The sequence below is a fragment of the Anolis sagrei genome, chromosome 2 (assembly GCF_037176765.1).
Source record: "Anolis sagrei isolate rAnoSag1 chromosome 2, rAnoSag1.mat, whole genome shotgun sequence".
Lineage (NCBI taxonomy): Eukaryota > Metazoa > Chordata > Lepidosauria > Squamata > Dactyloidae > Anolis > Anolis sagrei.
The window spans coordinates 128,424,290-128,444,215 of record NC_090022.1 but is presented as its reverse complement, the minus strand read 5'-3'; the positions used below and the strand labels follow the sequence as shown (position 1 = coordinate 128,444,215).

At 40.5% G+C, this 19,926-nt stretch overlaps 1 protein-coding gene across 1 annotated transcript; it reads right to left on the bottom strand.

The window, feature by feature from the left end:
- Positions 1-625: 625 nt before the first annotated feature.
- AFMID (arylformamidase) lies at positions 626-7,969 on the bottom strand. Its single transcript, XM_060764375.2, has 11 exons — positions 7,817-7,969; positions 5,611-5,701; positions 4,432-4,536; positions 4,231-4,279; positions 3,988-4,073; positions 3,805-3,877; positions 3,501-3,598; positions 3,266-3,344; positions 2,937-3,069; positions 910-1,014; positions 626-738 (listed from the first exon to the last, which is right to left on the bottom strand). The coding sequence occupies exons 1-11, from the start codon at positions 7,844-7,846 to the stop codon at positions 709-711; spliced, it is 879 nt and encodes a 292-aa protein (XP_060620358.2). The 5' UTR covers positions 7,847-7,969; the 3' UTR covers positions 626-708.
- Between the last annotated feature and the right edge of the window lie 11,957 nt (positions 7,970-19,926).

The following is a 19,926-nucleotide window of genomic DNA, read 5'->3' as shown; positions in this document are numbered from 1 at the left end:
TTGTTTTGGACTTGTATTGCTTTTAATATGTTGTAAGCCGCTTTGGGTATCTTTGTGAGAGAAAAGCGGGATGCAAATAAATAATAATAACTATTATTATTATATGTACTACCAAGAGCTGCTGCCAGTCAGAGTGGACACCACTGGCCTAGGTAGACCGATGGTCTGATGTAGAGTCCTAAATGTACCCAAAACATTAAATGGTCACCTGATGCTCCAAGTGAAAGAAATCAACCTTCAGCCTGCTCTACACTAAGTGGATTAGAAAAAAGTGGTGATTTATGCACCAATTATAGCTTGCCTGTGCTCACAGATTCATTTCCAGACCATTTCCTGGTACAAGGTGATTTACAATCACAATGCAGTTGCAATTCCTAGTCCTAGTTTTATTTAATGTTCTCAATGCATCTGAGAAAAGGAGCTCATTGCAGGAACAGATGGAAACTGTCTTTGTGTCAGGAATTGAGTTGTATTCTCTTCACAAATAATTCCCTCTAAACACATATCAGTATAATGGGCTTCAGAGTCCCATTTCACCACAACTGCCTTGTCCAAGTAGATTGCTGTGTAGAATCAAAAGGCATTTGGAAAAGGAGAGTGGCAAGGAAGCTCATTCACACTTTAACATATAAAGAGCACAATAGAAAGATGGCATGATCAGTGGAAGGCATACACATGGGTGAAGACTTTCCATCCCTTTCCATCTTGTTAGCTTCTGGAAATCATGCTCAAGATCACCTGGAACAAAGAACAGGTGCACATTTAAATTATTTGTGAGTGATAGTGTGGCATATTGCTTTGAGTCTTGGACTAGGACTCCTGGAGACAAGGATTCAAAAGACTCAAGGCAGCTTCTAGCTAAATGCCTCCTAATTTCCCTCTAGCTCATGAATTCATTTGTTCATCTACCTGTGTAAGAAGGTAATCCTCCTGGGAAAGCTTCTCCACTACATCGAAATGATCTTTTTCTCCGATGTCCAACAGAAAGGAATTCCAGCCAGCTGCTCGGAGAGCCTATATGGGAAGCCAAAGGTATGTTAACTGTGTTCACAAAGTAGCAGGTGGTTCCTTCACCCTAAGATACAGCCAGGAGGCTTCAAGACTTGTAACATCTGCATCAGTGGTTCTCAACCTGTGGGTCCCCAGATGTTTTGGCCTTCAACTCCCAGAAATCCTAACAGCTGGTAAACTGTCTGGGATTTCTGAGAGTTGTAGGTCAAAACACCTGGGGACCCATAGGTTGAGAACCACTGGTCTACATTTTTCATACAAGGTTATGATCCACCAAAAGGAATGAATTAGGCAGGGGGACTTATGCTTCGACGCAGACCTGAATGCTTCTGAACATGTTTACAACCCAAGAATTGTGAACAGTATTCAGAACCAACCTCAATATTTATTTCATAGAAAGCCACTTCTAGTTCCTTGCCCCCATGTTAGCTTATTTTCAGCAACCCAGTCTGACCGTTGAAAGGCGGAAATCATGTCTAACCCACTGCAAATCACTTATTTATTTCTTTATTTACTCTATTTGTATCCCGCCTTTGTCTACCCCGAAGGAGACTCATGGTGGCTTTACATATGGCAACCATTCAATGCCTTGAACAACAAATAATTAAAATACATTAAGTTAAAGATTTAAAGATTAAAACACAGAAAACATTGCAATCATTAAAAATCATGTCATCCACAATCACAATCCGGGGCCGTTACAAAAATCATTGCACATAATTTTGTAACTATTATTGCACTATAGTTAATCTCTGAAGGTTTGAGCCCAGAGATGTGGAGATCTAACCTAATAGATACAATATTCCAGCAGCTAGAGTAAGATGTGGAAGAAAAATAATGACGGACTAATTGATTCACAACTGAACAATGTAACATGAAGGTGTGAGAGATATTAGCAAATCATTATTCTAGATACATTACTCACCTTCCTTACACACACTTATATTCAGAACACTTGGATATATAAACATAAATCAACATGCATTTTTCTCTCTGTGTATGAATGTCACATACTAGGTATATGCAGAAATATAAATGGATAAGGCACAAGCCACTCATATCTGTTTACATAGTCTCGTCACTGGAATAATGCTGCTCAAAGTGGTGGCCCATTAACAAATGTCAGACCCTGGTCCATTTACTGTCAATCCATTCCAGGTAAGAAACAATTGTAGCCAATGGGACAAATATGGTACCACTGCCTGGTACCTGGAGACGGGAACAACGACAACAACTGCTGCTCTTTACATCAAAACATATGATGAGACTAAAGGAGTACTGATGAAGAGAAGACAGATGGCCCTTACACACAGCCATGTAATCCAAGTCCACACTGCCATATATCCCATTTCGAAACAGATCATGTGGGATTTTATTCAGCTGTATGGCAGGGGCCTGAGTGTTAACTTGATTAAATATCTTTAAATTTCTCCAGGGCTGAAACAAAGGGGAGAGTGCAGACTACAGCCTCAAAAGATAGGAGCAGTCTATTGGTTTTAAGTTATAGGAAGGTTTTTTTTTTTCTTAAACATAGAAGCAAGGAAACCAAATGCACAGGGAGGAGCTGAGGATCTCCCCTAGATGTCTAAGAAAACAGGTTGAACAGCTACCTGCTGGGAATGCTTTAGAAAGGCAAGATGAACTTAGCAGGGGACGGGACCTGATGGCCCATGGAGCCCCTTCTAACTTTATGATGCAATACATTTATAAACTGTAGACTAACAACAGCCTATTTAACTATGGCCATCTTAATGTCTGCATACTTAATTTAGTACTTGACTGAATGATTCAGGAACATCTTAGTTAGGAAAAGGATTATCTGACATTTAATTAAAATGGAACATTAAATTTAGAAATTGCTCTCAACTGTCTCTTGGACACAGATTCCCTAAATATCCAGCTGACATATCCAGTACACAACAAACCTCAAAATACTCCAAGGACTGCCTTCGGAATTCAGGTGAGTCATGTTGAGCTATGACGATGAGTAGTTGACAAGTTTTTTTGTCTCCCAACATAGGCACACATTGTAGAGGGCTATTCTGCAGAGCTACTTCCCTGAGGAGACACAGATAATTCAGAGTGAGATGGTGCAAAGATGAAAAGCTGGAAAAGTTTTGCCAATGTAGATAGTTGAAAAGCAACATGAGTTGGTAGATGGTAGCACACATTGTGCAGGTTTCCACAAATGTAACAGTCCCAATTTAGTGCCCCTCATGAATCGGATGCTCCATTTCTAAGAAATCATTCTCACCGAGTCATGTGCAATACATCATTGACGTAGGTGTGTATGATGGGTTCCAGGTCATAGATGCCACTCACCAAAAAGACTCCTGGGAAGAAAAGACACAAATCTACCAAACTTAAGAGACAAGGAGATTCAAACTAGAGTTTGACATTCTAATTTGTTGTGTGGTTCAGGAAAGGGAGACAAAAAATAATAAGAATGCAAAATTTGAGGCTTGGATTGGATGTTTCCCAGAACATACCTTTTATGTTTGGCACAACACCATATTCAGTCCAATCTGTCGAGAGCACCATGGCTGCCAGGTGGGCCCCCGCTGAGTGTCCAAGTAGATAAACCCCACTAAAGGGAAATGAGATGTGGTTGCAGTGAGTAAGCCTGAGGCTCTGAACGGGGTGAAAGAGGGTTGCCGGAGGAGTCAGAATGCAATGTTCCCAAAGCCATGTGTTGGATTTGAGCATTATGTGAGGGGACTCAGGACTCTCCTCCCCATGGCTGCAACAATGGATTCACCCTGCATCATCTCACAGCAGCCATACATCTCCTACCTGATCCCTGTGTACTGCTGAACTGCAAAGGCCACACTTTGTCTCACCTGCCTGACCATCATATCCATCTGGCCTAGACAAAACAAAACAAAAACCATCCACAATATTCAATTTAACATAGACGTGGGCTATTAAGAATAATAAGCATGGAGGAAAAATTGCCGAGCCCATAGCTACCTATACCTTTGGGGGCGATAGTGTAATCAACTACAGCCAAGGCAATGCCATGTGTCACCAGGGGCAATGCAGCAAAGCCTGAAACATTCTTACTAGAAGCAGAAAGACAGAAGGAAAAGAGAAACATGGTGACACGCTAACAGAAAAGAGCCCACAATCATTAGTTCTACCTCAGCAGCCTTCACCTATTGCATTTAAGTAATGAGGAAAGAGGCCAAATGACCATGACCAATCTTCAACACAACTCACCTGAGGGCTTGCCAGTAGCCACCATGAAAATAGAGGACCAGGGGAAAGGCTGAAAAAAAAGGACTCAATGGGTAAAAGGGTAACACAGTCCCTTAGAAGCTTCTCAACTTCCTGCATGCCTCCCCATATTGCTCTTTCACAGATTACTACACTCCAGTTTTCTGTCTCCATCATTTATCTGCATCTACACTGTATTCTTACTTTCAGAGTGCACTTTAGGAAGATATACATCAAGTTTCTCTCCTTCATCCAACCCATAGGAAACATTAAGTAGAGTCTGGATGGCAGCCTGGGCAGCCTGGGTACCTGCAGAGGAAAAGATACAGTAATTATGTATTTATTTATTTAGCAATTTTGTATACCGGTCTTCTCCCCTCTATCGGGGGACTCAGGCCGGTTTCCAACAATAAAATCACAAAACAATAATTAAAAACATCATATAACATATTCAATTAAAACGTTATAACAGCAAAATGCAATCACAGTAAGATGGAGCCAACTTGCCCACATCTGAGTTGCCCTCCCATTTTCCCTTCTGGACATCATCTCCTTCATACACTCAGCGGTGCATGTCATCCTGCTTACTGACTGGGAAATCAAAATAGGCTTTGACCTTGCTATTCTGTAATGTAGAAGATTTTTCTTCTAATATTCCTTCTTATGAGATGTTTTTCTGTCCTAAACCAGTTATGAGTTTACTTCTGTTCCACATGGGTTCTTCATTAGCCATGGTCCAACATGGATAATGTGATTTTAATGTTTGATATTAATATTATTAATTCTATGTTTAAATATCAAGATGTTGTTGTTTCTCTATTTAATATGGTTTGGTTTAATTTATAGTTATATATTATAGTTGTTTTTATACTAGGTTTTTTATATGTTGTAAGGCATTGAATTTTTTGCTTTGAGTTCCCTTGGGGGAAAGCAGTATATACATTAAGTAAATAAATAATAAATAACAAATGTACAGTGCGATATGGCATCCTGAAGATCTCTTAATTGTTGTTGTTGTTAATTTGTTCAGTCATTTCCGACTCTTCGTGACCTCATGGACAAGCCCACGCCAGAGCTCCCTGTCAGCCATCACTACCCCCAGCTCTTAATTGACTACCCCCAAATTTTAATTAACTCTTAATTGTTAACATATATCTAATCCACAGCACATAACTTAGGATATATGATTTTACTTAAAATCTTAAATTCTTCCTTCCTATATCAGATCCAGCCCTACCAACTCCAGCATCTTTGCAACAAGACCAATTACCAGTAGATACTGGTGGTCTCTTAGAAGCTGTTTTACTATTCCTCTGCTGTTCCACTTTCTGCTCTTTCTTGTTCTTCTTTTTGCTGAGTTTTAGATTACCCTGGCTTCCTTACCTTCACTTATGACCTGTTCGTGAGCCTCAATAATAGCATCCTCAGTCATCCGTGGAGACCACCTACTAGGGGAATATTGAGTTTCCAGCTCCTGCAAGGAGAGAAAGGAGAGCTAGCAAGCAGAGCTGCATTGATACCATTGTTGTTGCTGTTCAGAATAAATAAAGAACTGAGAAATACCTCAGATATTTATGGGACTAACCACAACATAGTTAGCTGCACGTTCAAAAGACAGAAGGCAGAGAAATGTTGAAGAGTGCCTGTATATTACTTGCAGGAGGGGAGAATTATAAACAAACCTATTTCTTTTTCTTAAAAAAAACTTAACATGACATAATGGCATAATGTAACAGTTTTAGTCAAACAAACAAGACACTCAACAGGCATATTATTTCCCCTAAAAGAAAGATCGTCACGATTTATATGGATTCACAGCGTGAGAAAATAACTCAAGCAATTCTCCATTGGTACAAATGTGACTGTGGAGAAGGTGGATATTATGTTGATATTAACAAAAGAAATCTATGTTGAAAAGAAGCTTAAGCCTGACTGCTCATTTTTATCATTTTGCATAGTAGATGTTATTGGAATTCAACCGCACACTGCCCAAGTCTCAAGTCCTCAACGAGGAGCAGTTAGTTAGTTTAATAAAGACAAAAGGTTTCCCTCCCTCCATTTCTCCTGTATGACAATTGGGAGTGTATCTATTTCTTCTCTCCTCTCTATTTCTGCTTTCATTCTGATTGGTTGTGTAGAATGGATACTCTTCTACTGCAAGCCTTTTAAAATCTGACTTTTGTTTCTTACATAGGAGTATGTGCTGTGTGCTTTGAGATCTCTCTCTGCACGTGTATCAGAGAGATGTAGTGATTGGTGTTTTTCCCCTCTCTTTGAAACCTTAGGAGAGATGGGTGTTAGAGTAGCTCACACCCAGTTCTTGATTATTAAGAAATGCAGTTATTTCTTATTATTGTAAATAAACCTTTTCTGATTTCTAAGATTGGTCTCTGCATCTTTGCATGCCTGAGCTCTAAATTCTTTACAGCCACATACGGATGTGAGAGCTGGACCTTAGGGAAAGCTGAGCAAAGGAAGATCGATGCTTTTGAGCTGTGGTGTTGGAGGAAAGTGCTGAGAGTGTCTTGGACTGCGAGAAGATCCAACCAGTCCATCCTCCAGGAAATAAAGCCCGACTGCTCACTGGAGGGAAAGATACTAGAGACAAAGTTGAAGTACTTTGGCCACATCATGAGGAGACAGGAAAGCCTAGAGAAGACAATGATGCTGGGGAAAGTGGAAGGCAAAAGGAAGAGGGGCCGACCAAGGGCAAGATGGATGGATGGCATCCTTGAAGTGACTGGACTGACCTTGAGGGAGCTGGGGGTGGTAACGGCCGACAGGGAGCTCTGGCGTGGGCTGGTCCATGAGGTCACGAAGAGTCGGAGACGACTGAACGAATGAACAACAACAACACATGGCACTTCACACTCTGCTCGCTAATGAGCTGATGCCCAGCTTTTGTATCCTGTTTTTGAATGCTGTGTTTTAATTTTTTGGTAGTTTTCCCTAACAGATGTCACCTATTTTCATAAGTGCTATTTCTCAACTTTTTCTGTCAGATCTCAACTGAGATGCTGTCCAGTTTTCCCCAGCATAAATATAATCAATTCTTTATGATTTAATACATCACAGTTGTCACAAAATGTTGTATTTTTTAGGTCAATAGGAACTTCTTGGCTTGTAATTTCACATTCTTTTAACTGAGTTTAGATACAATAGATATATTATTTTCAAAGATTTTATTGGAAGACTTTAAAAAATTAATTTAGCATTTGCTGCATTTGTACATTGATCGGTCATTTATGCTTTCTGGCAGAACAGTCTCCTGCCTACTTTCATATCTGTCCATTGCTGTTCTCATAAATCTGGCAGAGAAAGACATTGCTGTAAAAGAATTGCCTTTATTTTGTTAAAGAGACAGTACATTGCCTGGAGCCCCCCCCCCCCCCCCCCCCCAAGGGAACAGACTTTGCTAGCTTTTCTTCTAGAACAAACCACGCTGTTTTGTCCCTCAAAGAGGACTGCTATCCCAGACTGCTGTCCCATTGGTGGCTACACCCACAAGCTACACTACTCACAAATACAAACAACTCTTTAAAAAACCCTTGCAAGCCAAATAAATATTTCCCTTAACAAATGCTGTTACCTCCTTGGACATTCCCTGCCACTTTGCCATGTCTCACTGGTGTTACTGTAGCTTCCGTTCAGTTTTTTCTTCCTTTGCTCTTTGCCCGTTGAACTGCAAAGCAACTCAAATTACCAGCCCCATGTGACTCAAAGTAGCCCCTGAAAGCAAATTATTGAATGGGTCAGTTGCTTCTCCTTAAACTATGCCCTGAGCCTGAAGGTGGGCAGGGTGTTCAGATAAAATGATAGTAAACCATTGGGCATGGGGATTTAGGTGAAGGACAGGCACAGTCATGTGTACTCTCAATGTTTACTCTAGCAATGAGTAAGTTCAGATAGCCGATATCCTACAAGATACAAGATGACATGGGAGGAAATTTAAGGAGACTTTTTATTTGTGACCAGCAATCCTTCAATACTTCTGTGAGAAAGAAAAAACAATTTCTTCAGCTTGAGGAAGTGAGTCCCTTTCACAACATTAATTTGTTTATTGCTTATTCAAAGAAGCTCCTGTGGGATTTTGTGAGACTTAGGACTCTATCACACAGAAGGAGCCTTCCGTTTCTACACGCTTCAAAGGTGAAATCCCATGGATCCCGTCAAACAATGCACAACCTGTTTGCCGTCGCGCCTGGGGGCTATAACTCTTAGTGAAAGAGACATAGACTTGACATCTTTCCCCCAGGGGATTGCTTCTTGCCTTCCTTTAAAGAACTGGAACTCCCAAGGACCAAAACACTGCAGATAACTCAAAATAGGTTTTATTGTCCACAAAGAGTTATCGCTTTAGGGCAATAAGCTGGAAGTTTCAAAGGGGTAAAGGAAATATACATTAATTTCTGGTGGTCTTGGGTCCAAGGAGATTTCGCAGCTGAGAAGCTTTTCAAGGTTCCCTCTTTCTCAATGGCTGCAAATGCCTGAACATTCACAGCCCCAATCCAAATGGCCTATATTTGAAGATGTGAAGCCTTCCTCTGGTGCCACAGGACTGGTTTGAAGGTGTTTGGGTCTCCTCAACGTTGTCCAAGGCGATCTGGGCATGAAGTATGAGTCCCAAAGGTAAAAACCTTAGAATTGGTGATGAGAGGTAACTTAATTAAGGGCTTTAGAGCCAAGTCTCTATCTCACGTCTATCTGATAGAAAGTTTAATGGCAGAATGGAAAAGGAAAAGCTCTGCCCTCCTCCAGGAAGAGGTGGAGCCAAGCAATTGAGCTGAGAAAGCAATATAACTGGTGCAAACAACATTGATTGACAGCTATAAATAACCAATCAATCCAACTATACATTTACAAACTAGGCAAGTTTGGGCATATTATAGTTTAAAACTTTGCACTTTAAAGTTCTACACACAGGTGGCGCCACTTGCGCCGTCACAACCTGTTCCATAGGTTGCCCATTTTGCGGCTTATTGCAAGCTGTCATCCTTTCCAATTGGATTGAATAAAATTACCTTGGTGGCTTCTTCTTCAACTAGTGAGACTTTTTGATTGGGGAACATTGGGTTGTAACTTCTTAGTCTCACCTGGCACTGATGCACAGGCAGCCCGCTGCCAGTAGCTGTTATCTGCTTAACAGATCTTGGTATCTGCACTTTGGATTTCGCTATCCGTGGTCTGGATTTCAATATTGTTAAGATCAAGACCATGGATAGACCACAGATAAATTGTTTGATTTCATCCTCGGTGTGTAGAAACAGGTGGATTCAAAAGACGGACTGGAATCGACTACACTCAGCGCTCTGTGCTTAGAAACATTTTGAAATGGGTATTTTTCCACGTGGTGGGAAATGACGTATTTGCTTGTTTTCAGTTCTTCTTGTGACATTTAAGTGTGAGTGTTCATGTGGGAAGTGTATTAATGCCTCTCGATGCTTCTTCTGTTGCCACTACTCTTCAGACGCAAAAGTACTGGTAAATAATTATATACTCCTTTTTGAAAAAATATTGCTGTAACTATGCAAGTTCAAATCTCTTAAATTCTGCAATTGCACAATTAATTTTTGAAAACCCTCTTTTATGTGGGCACTCTGCAAACGATGGAATGGGAGGAAACAACAGCCCATGTATTCTTACTGTTTTTTCTCAACTCTAAGATGCACTCCTCCCATATAAAAGGTAAAGGTTACCCCTTGACATTAAGTCTAGTCATGTCCAACTCTGGTGGTGCTCATCTCTGTTTCTAAACCAAAGAGGCGGTGTTGTCCATAGACATCTCCTAGGTCATGTGGCTAGCATGACTGCATGGAGGGGCTTTACCTTTCCGCAGAAGCGGGACCTATTGATCTATTTACTTTTGCATGTTTTTGAACTACTAGGTTGGCAGAAGCTGAGGCTAACAGTGGGAGCTCACTCCGCTCCCCAGATTCGAGCCGCCAACCCTTCAGTCAGCAAGTTCAGCTCAGCAGCTCAATGGTTTAACCTGCTACACCACCAGGGACTCCTATATAAGCACCTCTAAAACCCAAGTACATATTAGAATCATAGTGTGTGTGTCTAGATCCTCCAGCATGATCAGAGAAAGTTGGTCACAAATCAAACTGGAGGACCTAGAGATTCCTAGAAAGATTTTAATCAAATCTGTAAATAATCAAATCCTTAAAAGTCAAAACCACAAACTTGGAGGGACAACTGCAGTGATAGATAAGGTTTGGGAGCCAAATAATCAAACCCTTGCTTTCTCACAATTACCTTTTTTCATCAATTCAAAGACACCATCAATTGCAAGATGTATATGAATTTCAGTACTAACAACAGAATATATATATATATATATATATATAGAGAGAGAGAGAGAGAGAGAGAGAATACTAAATGCATCTTGAGTGACTTATTGAAAATGGCTGCAAAATGAATATATTATATTTCACACTGGAAAGAGGAAAAACACATCTAATGTAGTTTTCCACAAAAGATACGATAAAGCAGTTTGATACCATTGTCTGTAAAACTGGAATTTAAAGTATGCCATTGAACCTGCTCTATTTTGTGTCTTCAGCTTCTCTGATCCATTGCCGCTCCCATTCAAGATTAAAAGCCTCCTCCTTATTTCTCCCATGCTCCCCAGTTCAGCAAATGTCCATTATTCCATGCTTTCCTACTGTGTTCTAATCTCAATTATAATGAAATCATTATACATGTTTTTACGCCGTGAAACTGTAACAATTTTCTGAGGAACCAAAATATGAGATGCTTTCATATTCCTGCTGTTAAACAAATAGTTCTGTCAATGCTGAGTCCCAAATGGCCACAAGGTTACATTTGATAACATTAACAGTCTTTTGCTACTGCCACTAGATATGGAAATTTACCACTGTGAAACGTTCTGGTTTTCTCCTCGATAAACAAGTACATCAGTAATTATAATAGCTTTCAAATAATAAATCTGTGTTATGTAATGTTTTTAAAGTTTATTACCCAAATGAGGCAGCCGTTGAAAAACAAAAAGAGGAGGGGGGAATCTGAAAAGGAAAATTAGTAACACATATTAGTTATTCAACTATGGCAGCAGCTGAATGATCAAAAACCAGGCAGTCAATGTCGTGAATTCTGAAAATTATTGATTTCCACCGTCCTAACATTTTCTAAACCATTCTACCTTCTGCACGTGAGCTGATAAACAACTAAAATGGGGATCTGTTTTGCAAGACCTTTTTGCAGTATGTGTATTAGTCTCAAAGGGAAATTGCTTTAATTTTAAACAATTAACATAAATTGTAATCATTTTTAAACACCACATAGTCCTCTCCATGAAATAAAGCTTTTCTCCAGAAGTTAACTTATTATTCTGATCAGACATTAACGTGTCTTGATCACATCATGATCAAGACACCTAGTTTGATGTATTTTGGTATTTGAAGCAAGTTTACCTGCCACATGGCTGTTAGTTATTTCACAACATGAAATAGATACAAGGGAGGGAACATTGTTCCCTGGGCTATTCATTTCACTTATTGTTGTTGGCTACCAGGTATGAAAGTAGGTTTTTATTGGAAGTCAGCTTCAATACATGCTTATTCTACATATAAATTAGAAGCCGCTATGAAACCCAGGATGCATCTACATTGCAGAATAAATGCAGTTTAACACCACTTTGACTCCCATCCTCCTATGGTCCTGGGAGCTGTAGTTTGGTGAGGCTCAAGCACTCTTTGTTAGAGAAGGCCTAAAACCTTGTAAAACTACAGTTTCTATGTTGCCATAGCATTGATCAATCGCAGTTACAGTGGTGTCAAATTGCATTAATTTGGCCATGGTTTTCCACACTGTTGTTACATCTCAAATAGACTACTACAACACTCTCTACATGGGTTTGCCTTTGAAGACTGTTCGGAAGCGCCAAGTAGTCCAATGGATGGTAGCCAGGATGCTCACTAGAGTGATGTACAGAGCACATACAACCCCTCTTGTTACGCCAGCTTCAATGGCTGCCAGTCTGCTACTGAGCAGAATTCAAAGTGCTGGCTTTAGCCTATAAAGACCTAAACAGCTCCGGCCCCAACTTATCTGTCTGACTGTATCTCTCCCTATGAACTGGCTAGATTGTTAAGATATACTGGGGAGGCCCTGCTCTCGGTCCCACCCCCTTTGCACATGTGATTGGTGGGGATGAGAGGCAGGCCCTTCTCAGTGGTGGCCCCTCGATTATGGAACTTCCTCCCCAGTGATGTAAGATTGGCCCCCTCCCTCCTGGTCATTAGGAAAAAATTAAGTCCTGGCTCTGGAACCAGGCGTTGGGGAAAAGGGCAATAGTATAATATGGAACAGACACAAATAAAACAGCATAAAGGATGACCATTGGTTTAGGATTATGTTTTTAACAGTTTTATTGTATTTGTATGTTTATTTGTATATTGTTTTACTATGATATTTTTATGCACTTTGTTGTTATGTGGCACTGAAGTGGCCAAATTGTAAGCTGCTCTGAGTCTCCTTCAGGGTGAGAAGAACAGGGTATAAGTATAGTAAATAAATAAATACTACATAATTTTTGCAGTGTAGCTGCGCTAACAGCTCTGTATAGTTCTTGAAAACTCAGGAACCTGCTTCCCATGATTGAATGGTTCCATTTATAATGTTGGCTTCATCTTTTTTCCTCTAAGTGGAAAGTTATTAACAATGTGACATAGTGTCATACCAACAGCCATTTAAAAAAAGATCAAAGTAGAAACAAGCCAGTTTTGGCATATTATTTCTCAAAATCAAAATTCAATGCTTTTTAAAAAGCTTTTAAAAAAATAAAATAAATGTGGGTTTCTTCTTTTCCTACTGCCCTCATTTTTTTAAGCATTATAGGTTGAATATCCCTTATCTAGAATGCTTTGAACCAGCAATGTTTTGGATTGGCGGGGGGGGGGGGGGGGGGGTGGAATACCTGTTTTTGCATATACTTCTTGGGAGATAGAACTCAAGTCTAAACATGAAATTCACTTTACAGACCTAGCAAGGAAGTAATTTTACACATGTTATTTTAAATAATTTTGTGCATGATACAAAGTTTCCGTATGTGAACCACTGGGAAGCAAAGGTATATCTGAGTCACCATTCCACACTATTTGGGAGTATTTTGGGTGTCGCAATTCTGGATAAGGGATGCACTACTCAATCCGTATCATGCTTTCTAAGGACCCTAGTCATCTCATGCCATGTCCACAGTGTGCTTGTAGCATTTTAGTCATTTTGACTTCTGGTAATGTACTATCCTGAGCCCTCAGTGGCGCAACTAGTTAAATCACTGAGCTGCTTAATTATTTATTATTTATTTACAGTATTTCTATACCGCTTTTCTCACCCCTAGGGGGACTCAAAGCAGTTTACATATAACTGGCAAAACATCAATGCCATACATTGGACACTGACGCGATGCCAATCCATAACAACCACAATAATAAAACCACAATTAAACATAAATCATAAAACATAAATCATATTTATTTATTTATTTATTATTTATATTATTAAAACAATAAATAATAAAATCAGTCTCGCCAAAAGTTCAGCAATTCAAATCTGGGGAGTGGGGTGAGCTCCTGCTGTTAGCCCCAGCTTCTGCCAATCTAGCAGTTCGAAAACATGCAAATAACATGCTAGTAGATCAATAGGTACCACTCTGGTGGGAAGGTAACACTGCTCCATGCTGTCATGCCAGGCACATGACCTTGGAGATGTCTACAGACAACGCTGGCTCTTCAGCTTTGAAATGGAGATGAGCACCAACCCCCCAGAGTTAATGTCAAGGGAAACCTTTATCTTTACCTTAATGTACTGTCCATCTCTGTCTAGCGCACCCTTGTGGCCTCCTCCCGGATGTGTGTTTGGAGCAACTCCGATCCCTTGGCACAATGCTATTTTATGTGAATGAAAGTGCCTTCCAAAATACTGGGAAACTACAGGGTTTTTTTTTATAAGCATAGTACTGGTAAAGAGAAATGAGCATTGAATTGGAGCCCTCTCCTTCCCTACCAAAGAGACCATCTAGATGTAGAAAAATCAGAAAAGTCCTGTTTTTGTGCTGTTCTTCCCAAGTTTTTGAAGGCAAAGTGGGAGAAGATTTACATTATATTTTCCCCATTGCATCCTATTCCCAAGAAATGTACCAAAAGACTTTTAATTGCCACTTCTCAAGTCAAGGTTACTTTAACTCAAAATGGAATGTATCTATCTATAGCAGCCTGGTTCTATTATGCCAGTACTAGCTAGGATGGTGATGGCACAATGGATTAAACTGCTGAGCTGCTGAACTTACTGACCGAAAGATTGGCAGTTTGAATTCGGGGAGCGGGGTGAGCTCCCGCTGTTAGCTCCAGCTTCTGTCAACCTAGTAATTCAAAAACATGCAAATGTGAATAGATCAGTTGGTACCACTTTGGCGGGAAGGCAGCACCACTCCATGCAGTCATGCCAGCCACATGACCTTGGAGGTGTGTATGGACAACTCTGGCTCTTCAACTTAGAAGATCACAGGCCAGGTGGAAAAAAACTGCATTTGAAGTGGTTGTCCGCCTTCATTTCCAGAAGCTAAAGAGGGAAGTCTTCCTCTTTGCATGCTTTGCGGATTGGGGAAGAGGCATACACACACACTCCAGAGTTGGACTCAACTAGACTCATGTCAAGGGAAACTTTTATCTTTACCTTAATGCATTATCATTAATCATATATCTGTGGAATGACCAGGGTGGGACAAAGGACTTTTGTCTGCTGGAGCTAGGTGTGAGTGAAGGGGCTAACAGAACTCAGAAATGTTGAAATTCTAAAATGCAAACCTAGAGAGGGGTTTGTGCCTCTCCTCTGGCCTGCAGAAGACCAAAAGCTAAGAGGAGATAATGAATCTGGAAGACACAAGATACTGTATTGTCAAGTTCGCCTAGAGAGTACTCAGGGTGGGTTAACACCCAAAATGCTTATCTGTAACAATAATGTGTGTGTTTACGTAGTTTGTAGAAGGTTAGCAGTGAAAGACACTGAAGTGGCAAAATATGAGAAAAACATGTTTTTGAATGGTTGATCCGATAAGAGAGGTGTGTGCCCATGACACAGTGAAAAGACATGTATATAAGGAGACTGAAATATCCAAATATCAGAGACAGCTCTCTTTGAAGACACTGGTCTGTCTGGGCTGTTTCTCCCTGTGTGGCCACACTTGAAATAAAGAGATTTTCTGCTTTACCTCTGGAGACTAGACTCTCTTCATTTTGCTGCCCTCTGTGACGGACTCAGCAAGGACCCCAAGCAGGGGGTCCCCTACATTTCTGGAGGTTCCACCGAGATCTAGCAGAGGTGCCGGTTTGATGAGATTCTAGAGGTTGTTGGCAACCCATTCCTGAAGGCGAAGGCTGCCCAATTGGGATGTATCAACAGAGATCGAGAAGGGATCCCAAAACAACAGACCGATCCTTTTGTTCATCTTTGTTGGGTGCCCTCGTCAGCAGGAACGCTCCACTTGAGAGGAAAGTTGGAAATCTCGTCCCCAGGAACGTCAGGGAACGCAAGTCATCGTTACCAGGCGAGTAGAGGTTTTCTTGGGGAAAGGGAAAGTCTAGACTAGTAAACAGGCGCCAGAAGGGTGGAAGGTTGGAAAGTATTGTCTGTTTGGGAGTGCGATACAACTGAATAGGCACCACCCTTAGGGAAATGGGGCAAAAAGGGAGTAAGAAATGCTCAAGCCCATTGGAATGTATGGTTAAGAATTTCTCTAAGTTTAGGCAACAGATGCCAGGATGTAACAATGCCCAGAAATTGCAATTTCTGTGTCAGGTGGAATGGCTGAAATTTAATTTAAATCCCAGATGGCCAGAAACCGGAACTTATGATTTGAAAATAGTAAGGCAATGCCTTCGTTACATAGCTGCCAACCATCTAGATTCAAGAATGTATGTAAGGTTTTAACTGAAGGAAAGGCAGGATGAATTGGATACAGAAAGGGACCATATGTGTCATAAGTACTTTTAAAAACATTAAATAGGTTCTTTTATTCCGCTTTTAGTGAGACAGGTTGCATTAGGCACTTTCAGAGAAAAAATAGACACAGACTCCAGTACTTACATGCTCTGCTCCATGGGAAGGACAGAGGTAGTGTATTTAGAGAGTGTCAGATATGCTATGGGAAAGCATGATTCTGGACACTTTGGGGCTTCTTTCTCAAGGGAAGAGGAAGAAGTGTGCTTTTGGAGTCTTAGATTTTGTGCAGGAAGTCAGGTTCTGCTGTATGGAAAACAGAGGTCTGGTCCTTGGCATTGTGCTTAGGGAAAGAAGTTTTGGCATTTCAGTGTTTTGAAGTTATGGCATTATGGAAGTTATGGAACTGTGCATTGGCAGGCTGCAGGAAAGCAGGGTCTGGCCTAACAGGTGCTTCTCCAAGGAGGGAGAAAAGGATATGGTAATATTTGGATGCATGTGGATGAATGCATGTACATGTGTGTGAATGTTGAGTGAAAATGTAATTCCCCTATGTTTAATGTATTGTCGAAGGCTTTCATGGCTGGAATCACTAGGTTCTTGTGGTTTTTTTTCGGGCTATAGAGCCATGTTCTAGAGGCATTTCTCCTGACGTTTCGCCTGCATCTATGGCAAGCATCCTCAGAGGTGTGAGGTCTGTTGGAATTAGGACAATGGGTTTATATATCTGTGGAATGGCTGGAGTGGAGCAAGGAGCTCTTCCCTGCTGCAGTTAGGTGTGAATGTTTAGCTGATCACCTTCATTAGCATTAGAAGGCCTGCCTGAGCCTGGGAAAATCTGTTGCTGGGAGGTGTTAATCTGTGCCTGGGTTTTTTCCCCTCTCTGTTGTTTAGCTGTTATAATTTTAGAGTTTTTTTAATACTGGTAGCCAGATTTTGTTCATTTTCATGGTCTCTTCCTTTCTGTTGAAATTGTCCACATGCTTGTAGTCTGTGTAGTCTGACATGGTGGTTGTTGGTGTGGTCCAGCATTTCTGTGTTCTCAAATAATATGCTGTGTCCAGGCTGGTTCATCAGGTGCTCTGCTATGGCTGACTTCTCTGGTTGAAGTAGTCTGCGGTGCCTTTCATGTTCCTTGATTCGTGTTTGGGCAAGGCTGCGTTTGGTGGTCCCTATGTAGACTTGTCCACAGCTGCATGGTATACAGTAGACTCCTACAGAGGTGAGAGGATCCCTCTTTTCCTTTGCTGAACGTAGCATTTGTTGGATTTTCTTGGTGGGTTTGTAGATTGTTTGTATGTTGTGTTTCCTCATCAGCTTCCCTATGCGGTCAATGGTTCCCTTGATGTATGGCAGGAACACTTTTCCTCTGGGTGGATCTTCACCTTTACTCTCATGGCTTGTTCTTGGTCTTGCTGCTCTTCTGATGTCTGAGGTGGAGTATCCATTGGCCTGGAGAGCCCAGTTGAGGTGGTTCAGTTCATCTTGGAGGAGGTGGGCTTCGCAGATTCTTTTTGCACGGTCTGCCAAGGCTTTAATGGTGCTTCTTTTTTGACTTGGGTGATGCTTGGAGTTTTTATGTGGATATCTATCTGTGTGTGTGGGTTTTCTGTAGACGGTGTGACCCAATTGTTGATCTGGTTTGCGGATGACTAGGACATCTAGAAAAGGCAGTCTTCCTTCATTTTCTTTTTCCATGGTGAACTGGATGTTTGGGTGGATGCTGTTAAGATGGTCCAGGAACCCGTTTGAGTTCTTCTTCTCTATGGCTCCAAATGGTGAAGGTGTCATCCACATATCTGAACCATATCGTGGGCTTTTTGGTTGCTGTCTCCAGGGCTTGTTTTTCAAAGTGTTCCATGTAGAAGTTAGCTATGACCGGGCTGAGAGGGCTCCCTATAGCTACTCCATCTTTCTGTTCGTAGAATTCATTGTCCCACTGAAAGTAACTGGTGGTGAGGCAATGGTGAAACAGAGCCGTGATGTCTTTTGGGAACCTCTGGTTTGTTTGTTAACCAATGTAATTGTGAATCCAATGTAGTTGCATAGAATCTGTATGTCTGTATGTCCAATGTCATTCTTTGTCTAAATGTTTTCTGTAATCTTATATACCTTCACACACTGGAAATTGCACTAAAAAGAACCTATGCTTTAAAATCATTGAAAAGTCATTCATGATATATGTAATTTTAGATTTTATTTAGTCTCACTCTTATTGATGATAGTTTTCATAAAGTGTTTGCAGTTTTGAGCAGAAGATCCTCATCCTTATTGATTACAGGCTAATGATAAATAGAAGTGGGTTCATCCGAACCAGGAAAAACTTGGAAAGCTGTGCAAGTTAATTAACAGTTTTCATAGAATCATAGAATCATAGAATCAAAGAGTTGGAGGAGACCTCAGGGGCCATCCAGTCCAACCCCCTGCCAAGAAGCAGGTATATTGCATTCAAATCACCCCTGACAGATGGCCATCCAGCCTCTGCTTAAAAGCCTCCAAAGAAGGAGCCTCCACCACACTCCGGGGCAGAGAGTTCCACTGCTGAACGGCTCTCACAGTCAGGAAGTTCTTCCTCATGTTCAGATGGAATCTCCTTTCTTGTAGTTTGAAGCCATTGTTCCACGTCCTAGTCTCCAGGGAAGCAGAAAACAAGCTTGCTCCCTCCTCCCTGTGGCTTCCTCTCACATATTTATACATGGCTATCATATCCCCCTTTATTTGGTTTCTAAACAGGAATGCAACTGGCCACCAATTAAAAGGATGCAAAGCTTATGAAAAAAATTGCAATTGGACTATTAATTGGAACAGTAAATATATGTATTGTTTGTGTTTTATAGTTTTTAAGGAGTGCAATAATAATAATAATAATAATAATAATAATACATGACTGGTAAAGAACAATTGCTCTAACACAAATGAAAGCAATATATGGTATAAAGTGTAAGATTTATTGTATAAAGGGTATAGAAAAAATAAGGATGAAATGATGTTTTGAATCAGATCAACCAAGTGATAGAAGGAAAGACACAGAATACAACGGATGAAGAATATTGAGCTTCAAATAGAGAAGTACAGCTTTGGTACATGGGATTACTGCCGGATTGCAATTAAGTATATTTGACCAGCTGAATCATTCCTTGGTTGCTTTAATGAAAGCTAAAAATGAAACCTTACAACAAATAAGTAAGTCTATGAGTTGTTTGACTATGGAAATAAATTTGAGAGATTGGAGAGAAAAATGTTGATGTTAATAATGGGAGGACACTCAGAAGCCTTCCTAGAATTAACAAAATTACATTATTGGTTAAGAACAGATTATAAAGGATGGAGTAAGCTTGTCAAATATTCTTGGGAAGATGATATACTAAGATTGAAACTGGAAACCTTGGGAAAAATGGTCAATATTTGAAAAAAATTTGGTTTGTGATATAGTTCCTATGCCTATGCATGTGGGAAAATGGTTCTGGGTTCCATATTTGTTATCCAAGAAAACCATATGCACAAGGTCCAAATATACAAATTTGAATGAAATAATTGATATTGATAGATGCAATAAATGGGATATGTATGTCCTTTAACAGTAAAACAAGTTGAACCATGTGCATTGGAAATGGCAGATGCAATCTGCAGGTTACAAAAGCTAAAGCCCAAAACAATGGTATATGACAATGGAATGTAATGCCTATGTGCTATATCACCTAATGATTTATATTGGTGGAAACACAGAACACCACTGGT